The sequence below is a fragment of the Ischnura elegans genome, chromosome 1, assembly GCF_921293095.1.
Source record: "Ischnura elegans chromosome 1, ioIscEleg1.1, whole genome shotgun sequence".
Taxonomy (NCBI): domain Eukaryota; kingdom Metazoa; phylum Arthropoda; class Insecta; order Odonata; family Coenagrionidae; genus Ischnura; species Ischnura elegans.
In genome coordinates, this window is record NC_060246.1 from 56,357,322 (window position 1) to 56,371,509 (window position 14,188).

Sequence of the window (14,188 nt, forward strand, 5' to 3'; positions counted from 1 at the left end):
TAACAGATAATTAAATAAATGGTTGCTATCTGTCTGAATATTTGCATATCTAACCTCCATGCTATATCTTTTATGTATATTTCTCTGATATCCACATGAGATTTTAAAAGTTTTCGCTTTAAATTAATTGACATACGAGCTTTGCCTGATATCCGTTAATTTTTTGGTGATCTTATATGAGATCACCGGAAGGTAATGAGTTGAAGTTGATCTACGTCCTTTAATGTTAATTTTATAACCTCATGATAGTATTTTTCATAGAATTCTTATACACTGGTACTGCTTGCCGAATCTTTACTTTAGAATTAAAACTGAAGAAGTTGAGTTTGCTACTAGCTGAAAAACCACGTAACTGAAGTGAACATTTTCAAAAACGTACGGATCCACGTCCGCTCTGTTCCATATATCGTATAATACATTCCCTGCACATAGAGAATGGTCGAGATGCACTCTTTTGATTGGGCACGATTTTCCGACGTAAACTCTTCGTCCTTCAAATTCTCCCAAGACCTTTCCCATCCAAAATGCGAGATTTTCATTTCACTTTCTCCCTCAATCTTTCTCGGCTTTTCGCGGCCAGAATGCCGGGAGGGAGTGGAGAGAAATAAGAGCAGTCGATGTGGAAAAGATATGGTGGAAGAGGACATGAGCGAGGCGAGACGAAATCCGAGGGCGGGAGAGCGCGACTCCGGGTAAGACGGTAAGAGCGGGAAAGCAAGGAGCGGGCGCGGTTAATCGAAAATTGATTGAAATTCCTTTTGCGTAAAACGAGCGAGCGAATGTGAAGCGAGTGTGATACGCTCTCGTGAAAAGACTTTCGGGACGGACGCACGCCCTCGTGGGTGGCTTCTGGAAGTTTTTCCGAATTCAATGGTGGGAGGACGTCCGTAAAGTTCCCATCGCAGTCCAGATAATAGAATGATTTCCTTTCTTCCCTCACGAAAAGGTTATTTTTTTCCTGACACAACCTCCTACCGTGTGGTCATCCACAGATTGGCTGCGAAAAGCATTAATCGAATTTCAGCCATCTTCTGGTGAGGATAAATGGAAAGACGTGCCGTCCTCATGGTGGAATTACGCCAGTTAGGCCGCATTTCGTGGGTTTCCGATGCGTAACAGGTTGACCACTCGCGGTCGGGCGTGATACATTTTCCACGGCTTCCGATTTGAGTTTAAATGGTTCGCGTGCCGTGGGGCATTGGTTGATCATAAATCACAAGAGAGCAATTTGGGCCACGGGGCAGGAGATGGAGTGGAAAATGGAAAACAACTTAAGGGTTGATGACGCAATAACTATCGCAAGCGGTTAGATAAAAAAAATTGAAGGACCTTTTTTCCTAATGCAATCTACTAATGTGGCTATTGCGATCAATTTTCCCCATCTAATGGTAATATTTCCTGACTTAAAGGTTTGGTCGGTCTATATGTGTGTTAGTATAATGCATACGAACTCATTCCGGTTCTTCCCCTAATATCATGATATGACAAATAAATTTATTGGCGAGATGACATTCTGAAATACTGTGCCATAGAGTTACATCTAGCCTGTTTCCACTGAGAATTGTTTTATGTATGAAGTCAAAATGTAGCATAAATTATGTAATTGAGGGTTTATGCCAACAAGAAGATATCACGAGGGCCAAAAATATCACGCCAATTGAGTTCGTGGGTTGGCATGGAAAGACTAAACTGACGTTTAGCAGTAAAGCCTCTAGAAGAAGCCCAAAATTCCCACGATCTAAGCAGCATATGCATGCCCTTAATACTTCACTGAAATAAAGCCTAAAGTTGAACGTTTATTTCCTTAACATAATACGCAAGGTTAAAATAACGGTTAAAATACGATTTCAATACTCTTCATTGATGTTAGGTTGCAACAATGAGTTCGCATAGCTATTAGGCTATAGCTGTGAACGTAAGCGTTAAATTGCACGTTGTAAGTGCATTGAAAGTTATTCCTGTAGCCACAGAAACACCCCAATTTCACCCAAGGATAGAATCTGTATTTTTGTTATCATGCGTTATTACTAGTTGATTCACGGACTTAAAATCCGTCAAACAAGCGTTTTGAGGTCTATAAACGCTGGCCTCGAAGAGAACCGTTACGTAAGGCTGTTGCAAAACGAAGGTAATTTATGCGCGCGGCGAAGACATTTCCATTTCTTTCCTCGTGAAAGGAGTCTCATTCCAGCGATGTTTACGGAAATCACGACTGGAAAGAGATCAAGGTCGCGTCGTCATAAAACTGGAAACTACTTCCTCGTGATGCGATAGCCCGGGCCAATTAGAAGAGTTAAAATAAAATGCAAACTAGCCTGAGAAAATTGAGCCCCATAAATGCAAACAGAGTTTCCAGATGGCGCTAAGGCACCAATTATTTGACTCGGAAGATCTGAAATTACGGTACCTTTAATTATGGCACGAGAGCATTGAACTCTGTTGGAAATTGTTCTGGGATCCCTTCACAAAATAATTGCCATATTCACGTAAAAACACAGGTAATCTTAGAAAAAATCAAACCTGTATTTTTGAAAGATAATGTAGGTAATTAAGTCAATTACACAGATTCTATTTTCCGGTATGATGACTACTCTTTGATTGAGAAAAGTTTATGCAATGGGATGGAATTCAAGGCTATCTTAACGGTTAAGTGACTGCGTACAAAAGTATTGGCATTGCTCCTCCAATTTTCCACACAAATTTCTTCTGCAAAATTTAATCGGTAATTAAACTGAAAGCAATAAGTATTTTCTTTGAAATGGCAGTAAAAAAATTAGGAAAAATGATGAAAATCACAAGAGTTAAATTTGGACTAAATCACATAAACAATGTAAAATCCAAGCGGTAGTTACATTAACGCTTATACGAGCATGAGTGGGTGTATAGTGATACTATGGCCGAAATGTAACGAGAAGCGTTGCCATTGCTGAGTATTTTTTTCTCATTAAAATTACACTTTTTCTGTGGCAAAATACTCTTGTTTTATCTTCATAGTCATCCCCGATTATATTATGGTTTACCCTCCTTAGACTGGATAAAGTACGGATTACTTCCAAAACAAACATTATTGGGTGTTTATTGATAAAAAAGTAATTTACTATAATTCATGTTCTACAGGAAATTAATTACAATGTAAATAAGCATGACAAAACAGTATAAAACGTAATATTACGACTCAAGGAAATCATACCTTCGAAACAAATTTCTAGGCCGAGGTTTTGAAATTATAATTTTCAAATAACATGCGGAATCGTTTAAATTTCTTCGTACAGAATTATAGGAGGAATATGGATTGTATATTTCAGAACCATAAAATTTGCAAAAGCAGTCTAAGAGATTTCGGTGCTCATCGGCAAATAACTCCGATTAGTTTAAAAAAAATGCTTCTTGTGACATCATAAGATCCGTAGCACAAATAAGCGTAACAATATTTCAGCTTAGAAACAACCGAATCAGTAAAATAAATCAATGGTAAAAATTTAGAGTTAAGATGCACGTGAATTCCAACAATAAACATAATTTCTGCTTTGTTTTCACAAAAAAAAGTTCTTCATTAGAGCCCATATGATACAAATAACAAGGAAAGTTTCGAAGCTTCGTTTTCTGGGTTTTTCGATTTCTTTTTTCACTTTATTTTTTCCGTAGAAATCAATATGGATGGTTATTCGGTCGAAACACGTCATGAGATTTATAAATCACGTTCATCCTGTTTTTACGAAATATCGCGCGACGTGATTCACGATGATCGCCTCAAAATTTGCTTCTTACCTTGACATTTCGAAAAGAAGTCTTAAATCCTGACCTTTTTAAGTTCCTATCTTATTTTCCTCTCACAGAATCGTGACTTCCCCAGAGCACTCAAGCTTTTCCGTAGTTGCTGTTTGGTAATAGCTCGTAGGAATAGCTCCTATTTCAAAAAGGAGACGACTGGAAAGAAGAGATTCAAAATATTTTCCACGAGTTACTTCGCTCCTAAACAAAAGAGAAAAAATACGAAGTATCACAGAAGTGATATAGAATAAATTGCCAATTCGATTAATTATCAATCGTATCTGAATTCACAAATTTAGCTCCTCTCAATTTAGCTCAATATTTCAGATATGAAGTGAAACACTTTGCACTTTCCACATAAAAATTTATTACACTAGAGTCGACATGTTTCGCTGCACTGCAGCATTATCAAGACTAAACCAAGAAATTAACCATACCGATTAATATACACAAATTGCACACTCCAAACATTTGAGAAATGGGGGTGGAAGGTGGGGTGGACCCCCATTTCTCAAATGTTTCGAGGGTGCAATTTGTGTATATATATTGGTATGGTTAATTTCTTGGGTTAGTCTTGATAATGCTGCAGTGCAGCGAAACATGTCGACTTTAGTGTAATAGATTTTTATGTGGAAAGTGCAAAGTGTTTCACTTCATATCTCATAATGGATCTCCACAAAGTATCTGCCTCATCCATCCAATTCGTCAATATTTCAGGTTTCATTCCTTCACGCAGATGGTGGTATTTCATTTCATTTCCTAAATTTCATTGCCCCACAATCCAAGATGTAATTATATTAGAGCTATTTTTCACAATCGGGCAAAAATAAGTTTCATACATTTTTTTCAACCTCATGTGTGGTTTTTTTCATTCCAATCTCATGCATGGTAATTTTTCCTTTGAATCTTTTCCCGGGGAATCATCTTTTCCTCAGCCATTTATCCAGTCTCACTGACATCACGAGTTATATTTTCCAGATAAAAGTAAGAGATACTGACGGAATCTAAAAAGTTCTCCGAGATATTCTTCCTTAAAGTGATTCATCCCCGAAAGTGGCGGGGTTGCATGATTATGATCAGCGTTCATGCATTTCCATTGGATCTTTTCCTTCGAGATTATCTTCAATCCCTCCCCACTCTAGTGGTGGATATTTTGGGAAGAATGCACACACTGAGAGGAGGCAAAGAGTATACACATACATGGCCGAAGGCAGTAAATGCCAGACCGAAACCACCACGACTTAAATAAAAGCCAGGATGACGCTATTTCAGTTTTATGCTCCTCTCTCAGCCGGTCTCAGAGCAATTCGATACCTTGCGGGCTTATGGGCATGCATGCGGGCGCGCATCGAGTGGCTAAGGTCGCTCGTAATGCTCTCAGACTGGTATTTTTGAGACCATTTCCCTCGGCACTTCGGCAAAAAGTGAATCTTCACCGACTGCAAGAAAAATAAGCCCCATCCATCTATCTCTACCTTTCGATTTATATTTCCAGTCATCCTACCTCAAGCGTAGTAGCTGCAGGATAGCATTTATGAAATCATTTCAGCGCAAATATTGTCTATACAAGTGACTTCGAATGATTGCAAGAGAGCGAGATATTTCTGAATATCAGTGCCCGGGTGCGAAGATAATAGCTTAAAACAACATTTACGCAATATTGAAAACATTGCTGTGAAAATGGATTCTTTCTGGATGGTTGGTCTGTGGGTATGAGTTCAAATTCCAGCGGTGGCAGAGGTTTTTCCCTTCCCTGCTCGAGTGGAATTGTATTTCACTGCTTCGTCCTTCGGATGAGACGATAAGTCGTGATATCCTTTCAGATCAGGGCAATTCCGACGCCGGGTTTCTCTCCGACCATCCCACTCTCCAAATGCCAACCTACTAATAATTTGATAACTTCAAGTTATTACCCTTCAGTATCAGCCGATATAAAATGTACATCACCTGATAAATTCTTTATTGATAAAGCTTACCAGTTCCTACTGTCACTGCTATTTCATTCGTTCACCTTGAAACTCACAAAAGTAATTAATGAAAGTCATCGATAGAGTTAAAGCCATGCTCGGAGAGGCCCGAACAATGAAATGATGCTTATGTATTTTTTTCTTGAAGGAACATAATCCTCAAAGCGTATCCAGGACGTCGTACAGTAAATACTCTATAAATGACACATTTCCAAGTCAAAGAATAAGCAGAGACTTAATTAGCAGGCCACGGTGGCAGCGGGGAAAAGTCCTTGCCAGCTATTCCGAAGGACGCGGGTTCTAGTCCTGCCTATGTAAGATTCCTCTATCAATAGCGAGACTGTTCGTGCTTGCACGGTTGATAGTTATTTGGTTCTTCGATATAAAGGTAATTTGGAGCCGTTTTCGGGATATGTGGAAATGAGAAATGAAATAAAAACAATTTAGAGAATTTCGGCTGCCTTAGAGGTCATCTAGACTACTTCAATACTAGCATATATCCTAGAAAGCCAGAGCACTGAAGCGAATATGTGCATTTTGCATTAGAACAATCGGTACTTATGGGAGAGCTGAATTGATTACAACATTAAGATAATCGTATCACAATCAAATAAATTTGCAGGGAGAGATATTTTTATTGATATGCTTGTTCCAATTGGACTCAATCACGATATGTTTTCAAAATTGAACAGCTAAGTGGATAGCTCGAGTGATTTTCATTGCTCCACTCTCAACTTGACACGAACGATGCATCAAGTGATAAATTGTAGAGCAATATACGATTAAATTTTATGGCAGTACATCTTGGAAACGCGAGTAGCATATATTTTGCGCATAAAAATTTTTAAGGGCATATTTCCCGACCATATTTGTCAGCGTCCCTATAACCATTAAAATAAATCACTCCTCCGCTTATACTCGTGCAGATGGGTTGATGATGGTCGGATTACGTCAATGCACTTAAAGCACGGTAAGGTTCTATACATCGTATCTCGGCGCACCTTGGGATGGAGCACGATGGTGAAGTGGCTGCGCGGGCAGTGAAACGCAAAATCTCCCCGACCACCGACGCTTGCCTCGCTCCAGCTGCACCGCCCAAACGACTGTCGACTGTTTACTCCCATTCCCGTGGGGGCTCCCCTCAAGAAGCAGCCTGCCACGGATGGCTGACCTTCAATGAGCACTTGCAGAAGTGTTGTTACTCACATACTCGACTGCCACCCACTCCGCCAACCCATCCAACCACCTATTACTGCCCCCGTCCCCGCTCCAGCGGCACCCGAGGCTTCCTGCCAGAAAGCAGCGTCCTTCTTTACCCGGCGGACTTAAAGTCATTCCCGTCAGACACCCGTCTAGCGACCGTCAACTCCAAAGCTCGCGTTTTCCACACACAGACTCGGAGGAAAATGCACCTTCTTGTTGACTGATGCAAGTTGGGAGGAAACATTGCCACCACTCAGCCGGTCGTAATTTGCATTTTTTTAGACGTATAACTTGTTTACTTGTGTTCAACTTTCAGTTGGTAGAGGGTAGACTCTTTTCAAAGCTTACCCATGAACCTGCATCTCAAATGTAACAATTTCACATACGAGAGAAAAATAAGGTGTAATTTTCAAATTAGAGGAACATAAAGTGTTAACTAGGGTCTAGTCAACTCGCTCTCATTATTTCAAGTCAATAGCAAACGCAGATAATATTTAAGCAAGTAATATATCGTCGAAAAGACAGGTATGTGTAAGTAATTGGTTGTTGCATAAAATCGTACACACTTAGTGCCAATCGATTGATAAGAACTCTAATCCTTCTGAATCACAGGACTTGGCTGTCAAAATCGTATGGGTGGAAGCCACCGAATTACCGATAACGAAATGAACGTCTACGGTGGGGAAATAGATGGAATAAGAAGTATCATGGGTACTATCAGGGGTACTACAGGGGTACTATATGGTTTCCTAAATGAATTAAGGGTCTAATCGTACTTTATGGAAATTCTAATCAGCACTAATGGGATAACATTTCGCCTAAAAATACATTTTCCTCTCGGAGATTCACATCCACAAATAGGTGAATCCAACTTATATTTTTATTTAAATTCTAATATAATTAAGATAATTCAAGATATATCAATATATATATATATAAGTCTTCCACTCCCTGCCAATTAGTCAAAATAACTACTAGCAATTTCCCTGGCCACGTTATACGAACATATTAAATCCTTCAAAAGTGAGGTGATTTCAACATGTTACAATCAATGACTTACTTTAACTACCATAATTCCGAAAGTAGTTCTAAGACTGATTAATTTAATGTCATTGCAATGAACAAAAGTAAATACTTAGTGAAAGAATCAAGAATGGCAAGTGGTCTCAAAAAAAAAAAAAAAACATCTGATGGATGACGAAGATGGTATAAAAAATCTAGTACCTCAACCAATTATTATCTTCTCTAGGAAATTTTGCTTCCCTACATCATTATGATGCAGCCAGAGGCCTACTTTAACATGTATATAGCCGTAATAGGTTGGTTGGGCGTCGTAGATGTAACGAAAGCGAAAACAGTGCACCAACCACCGTCTGAGAACCCACCATATCTTGTTAAGCCGCACTCGCTTGGGCGAGCCGGTCGTCTGCCCTCCGGACGTGAGAAGACTCCAAGGTCGCGCGGTGGAGGGAATACGAATACATAGACGAAGACTTAATGTTGCGTCCACGAAAGAAAGGAAGGGAAAGTGCAGCGTGGGTGAGTGCGCGAGAGACTATGGGAACATTTAATAGCTGGGAAGATGGAAGGAATCTCGGCCGGTTAAATGGAGAGAGAACGAGAGACGGGCAGGGAATAACTCTGCAAGAGGAAATTGAATGGGCTCCTATTTTTAACTCCCTTCCCGCCCCACTGACGCAAAATGCCATCCCATAGGTATGGTCACGAAGCCGCACTATCTCACTTTTACTCGCAGCGGGTCATGCGTGTCGCCGTAATACGCATCATCGGGGAATGTATTCCAAGCAACCACCCTCACTCATTGAGCACGGAGGGCGGATCTGACCCCACTTGAGTCACTTTTATGACACGGCTCTTTAGGACTTCCTCCGTCTACTTCGCTTATCAAGGGATTGACACTTGCGCTAGCTATTATGGGCTCCGATTATGATTGCAATCACTGCAATTATCGATTATTACAATGTATCCGCTTTGCAAAGTGGATACATTGTAATAAGCGATACCGGCTTTTATGCCTATGCAACAAATATCATTCCAGAAGAACCAGACGATTTGGTTGAAACTCAACAGATACAAAAAAATTAACATTCAGACACACAAGTGACTTAAAAATTCAATTCTATTAACAAGATGCACTAACTCATGATTAAAATGGTGGTATTCCATTATAAGTTTCCTTGGATATTACTTAATTACTCATATAATTTCTTTTTTACAGAGCGCGACCCGGGTTTCGATGAATTACCATCATCTTCAGGCGAAAATTATGATCTAGTTGTGAAACAACCTAGTTGTGAATTAAGTTGTGTAAGATAATAATCTTTTAATTATTAAAACAAAAGGATTTTTGTTCGCGTATGATCGAATGATACGGAAATAATAACGTATATTCCCTATGCTTTAATTAAAATTTTATTATATTATTACCATTACATTCCTGCCAAAAAATGATATGCATTAGATAGTTGTAATAATATCAGTCATTTGAAATTCTGGCATGAATATACTGCGATGAAAAATGTGCCAAATACTAATAATAAACTCTCGATGGTCCTAAATCAAGAAATAAGTGCTAAAATGAATGGATGCTACTCAAACAAATCAGAATTGTTATGGTTTAATCTATTTTTTAATTTATAAATTATAATTTATAAAATTAATCTATAACATAATAGCCGATCATTGAAATTTGTCCATCAGCTACGTAAGACGAAAAGTATTTTGAATCTCTTCATGTGGTATAGATTTCCAAATCTAAAGGGAGGCGTCATAACCCCCTTCGAAACAAAAACAACAGTGCCAATATTTGGGAGCCACCCAATAAAGGTATTATTATTCCAAGGAATTCGTAAAATAAGGCGATTTCAATGCGTGGCGACTTCTGCAGACTTCTCTCTCTTTTTTCCGCCATGCCTCGAAAGAAAACATGTGCCAGCCATCAGAATTCGAGGAACCGTCCTTCGAAACAGCGCGTGAAAATAGAGCAAAAGAAGAGGAGAATAATTCTGGAAACTCTTGGATAGTCTGAGGGGAGAGGAAGGAGGGCCAGAGGAATGCATCAGGTTGGCAGGAAGTGGCCACGGGAGAATATTTGGCCACGCCCATGTCTGAACACTCGACCGATGGGAACAGTTAGGGGCAGTTTTTGGCACAGGCGACATGCATTGCCAGGGATGTTTATCAATCATTTAAGGGCCTCCTATTCTTGCTCCTATCCTTGCACTTGAATGAATGTGGACCCAGAAAATATTCAATATATAGTACATGCTTACACAATGTCCCAAAAAGAGGATACATATTACTTATTTTATTTATTTACTATGCAAAATAGCATTAAAAAGATTATTTTAAATTATTTGTGATAAATTTTTCGCAAATTAATTTTAAAGATAATTGATTGTCTTTATAGCGATGAAATTTATAAGTTTTTTTTTTAAAGCTGTTGCAAATATGTTTCTGAAATTTCGGAAAATAGACAAGTCTCGGTGATAACGAGCACTAGCCTATTGACAAGGGATAGGAGATTCGAATCAACATTATTTTGCTGACATCAATTTTCAACTAACAACTGGGTATATGTCCAAATGATTTACTCGCAGACGTGAATAGCTGGGTATTTTGCATCACTAGTTGCGTGTGAGCCGTCTCTCAATCCAGTTTGCTTTCGCTCCCACGCACTCAAGAGAATGCAGAGACCACTCGAGAGGACGCACGGCGCACGCCAAATGAGCGCTGGAATGACGCCAGAGCACATCTCGCCCTCCCTGAATAAATCCGCAATTCCCACGTCGCAGGCTTTCACTATCGCACCGTGCGAAATTTCGGCGTTCCCCAAGGCCAGAAACTTCTCAGTGAGGGTCAAGTTCTTCCAAATTGCCTATTCTTTCCACGCGCACGCTGTGAAAGTGATTATTTTTGTCAACGAGGTGATATAACGATATACGTAACATTGCCCTCGTGCATTTCCGTTGACGAAAAACATCTGAACGCTCAGTATACGCATCCAGATAAAAATAAAATCGAGAATATAATCGTTTCGAACTGTCTCACATGGATATTAATAAATTATTGATTTTATTAAGGCAGTTGCTAGCCCTAAACAGTAATAACGAGCCTATTAGTCGAACTTTAAGTATAATTGTCAAAACAAAGCACTTTTCCATTTGAACCAATTAAATAGTAGATATTTATTTTTTTAAGTATAGTCATAGACCCAGCTTTAAGTTTTCCATGAAAGCAGCTGCGATTGTTGATTTTCATAATATTAATCAGATGACAGATTTTGTAACTTGCAATTTCGTAATGTAATTTATTTGAATTTCATAATTTAATTTTTTGAAATTTGTCAAAAGTTTTGTAATTTTTCCGAAATTATAAGCTCTAAATTAAAAATGATGGCAAAAAAGTCTTTTTTCAATTTTGTGATAAAGCTTCAAAATAAATTGAAGCATATTTTCCAGATACACAGAAAAATCTCTACCATTTTAATGTTGGCCTTAATATATTTTCATGAATAAAAAGAACCACTAAGACCAAGATTTAAAAATTTAATTCCAATAAATATGAATTTTCTGTTAACTTAAGAAACAGAATGATCGTAATCATCAAATCTGTTGAGGAATGCTCGCATTATATTCGTCGATAAGTATTCGCAGTTTCATGCAACGCTGCGACACAGTTTGTTACGTACATGGTGTTTCTCCTGTTTTAAAATTTCTACAAGTAATCTCAGAAAACCATACATTACACCATCCACTACAGGATGGAGCGTGAAGACAAAAATGATTAAGCTAGTGAAATATAGCCGTGTATCTCATGGTATTTCAGGTATAATCAGAGCTGTTCTTCGGCCAAAACCTACTGCGTGACAACTATCTTTGTCAAAAAAAATCGTTTCTGTCTACTTCTAATTGTCTTGAAATGAAATAATGAAACTGCAACAATTTTATTGAAAAGTGCAGAAAATGAAAAATTAAATACTGTAGCATGAAAAAGGAGCCAATCTTGTTAAAAATCTGAAATTTTTAAAAGCCAAAAAAGCAACCAGATGAAAATAAAAGTGGGTATATAATTGAGTCTTTCAGTATGACATGGAAACTGATAAATAATTAATTTATCAGGCCAGTTACTAGCGTCACCCATAGCCAGCAATAACGATCCTACAAGTCGAACCATAAATGCATCTGTCAAACTGAAGTAATTGCCAATTAGAACCTCATAATGTTGACAATGAAGTCTGCAACATACATTCAATCACTGCTTAGCTTAGTTACATGGATTTGTATTCAGTATTATTAATATTTATTGCACACAATTTTTCATGAAATATTATTCTTCTGACGATGATTTCAAAGTCAAAATCACATTATCTTCAATAAAGGCTACATAATCACAGCAAAATACGAAACATAAAGTGATACGGAAGACGAATCAAAACCCTCTTTACCATTGTAATGAAGTTATTCACGAGATGAATGAGTACATTAAAGCATCAAATAGTGGATGTATGAGTAAAAATTACAAAATAGGATAAGGTAATAAAAAGCGCAGGAACACGAAAACTGGACGTGATGGACATGCGCACCGGCAAAAACATCGTATGAATCCATTCACCACGACCCCACGTAACCACTGAAGTGTCGATTTGAATTAATCAAGACGGTTTATGCGGACGTTAATTTTCGCGTCGAGGGTGGGGTAAGGGTTGGAGATGTCATTGAGAGCAGCGGGGCGAAAAATCGCGTAAATCACCACAAGGGAAGAGGAGAGAGAGTGTGGGATGGGGATGTTAACTCCAACCCTCTGAATGGATAGAGCACATGAACTTGAAATTTACGGGGGGTGGGGTCGAGTGATAAAATTTCCGCCGCAGACCCCAAGCATAATGAACCGAGCCCAACGTAAACACAGACATGCCATATTGGCAGAGGCCACGGGGATCAATGGAACCGCCACATTGGCGGCCAGGGACACACGCACACCAGAGAGCAGAGCGCACCCTCTTAACCCCCACCGCCCTCACCGTCTCCCGGCAAACCCTCCCCCGTAGTAGGTACGCCGTCGTCCCCACCACCGGCAGCAGGCCCTTGTATAAAATCCCCTTTCTCTATTGCTCTTTCCCTCCCGAATAAAACCCCTCCAAATCCCACCCACACACCCTAACTCTCCCACAGGACATATCGATCGGAACCAACAGGGTGAGGGAACACGAGGGTGAGGGGGCAAAAGGCGCCCTGCAACCCCCCCACGTGCGCCGACGAAAACCACCGCACCCGAAAAACAAGAGAGAGGGATGAAGCGCACGCTTACCTCAGCGTTGCGGGCGGCGAGTCTCCCTTGCCTCCTCTCCACCTCTCCAAGACGTCCACCGGCATCTTCTTCCCTTCGTCCTCGCCCCGGCTGTCTGTCCTGCGCAGGATTTCTCTAGGGAACTCCCAACTTCGTTTCTCAGTCGGACGAGACGAATTTCTCACCGCACCTCGTGGACAGACTTGTTCGAGTTCGACTCAGGGCTCGAGTCTCTCCCACAGCGTCCTTGGGGTGGAAAAAGTTTTGGAGATATGTCCGGACTGATAGAGCCTAAATGGCAGATCAAAGATCACTCGAATAGCGTCCTCCTTATCCTCGATGTCACCCGATCGAGCGCTGTCAAAACAATGGAAGCGGGCCGGAGAGCACGCGACCTCCCGACGTCAACACTTCACAACTCCCGCGCCCTCTTTGGCGGGCTCGCGGTGACGGGCGTCGGACTGAAGGGAAGGGGTGGTATGGGACAGAGGGCGGGAAAAATCAAAACTCTGCGTCAAATGCGACAGCAACTCACAGATGACTTTTGTATGTTTGCCTATTTCGTCGGACCTCGGTTAATCTCGAAGAGCTTTTGACACTCGCGTATGCGTTTCGGCGCCTATCTCCTCTCTCCCACAGCTATGTGCCTCAGGACTCACGTTCCGTCTGCGAGCAGACGAAGGCCGCTGCTTCGGTAAAAGAGAGGAATGGAGGGAGGGGTGGGTGAGTGGCGGAAGGAGGAGGAGGGGGAGGGGTGGACGGAGGAGGGTGGTTGGTTGGTTGGTTGCCGGTCCGTGCTGCTGCGAGGGGAAAGGGGTGGCGGCGGCGGCGGAGGCCGTGCGACGGTGGTTGGCGTGTCGGCGCAAGGAGAGGCGGCGGCGATGGCGCGTTTCGGTGCGTGGCTCGCTTCTCGCAAGGGGTACGTTCGATGGTCGTCT

At 40.6% G+C, this 14,188-nt stretch overlaps 1 protein-coding gene across 1 annotated transcript in view; it reads right to left on the reverse strand.

Moving 5' to 3' along the window:
• The window catches only part of LOC124160947, a 141,495-nt gene extending 127,566 nt beyond the window's left edge, over positions 1 to 13,929 (reverse strand). The window contains exon 1 of the mRNA XM_046537088.1: positions 13,272 to 13,929. Coding sequence (XP_046393044.1) covers positions 13,272 to 13,336 — 65 coding nt within the window. The 5' untranslated portion in view covers positions 13,337 to 13,929. The remainder of the gene's footprint in view (positions 1 to 13,271) is intronic.
• Between the last annotated feature and the right edge of the window lie 259 nt (positions 13,930 to 14,188).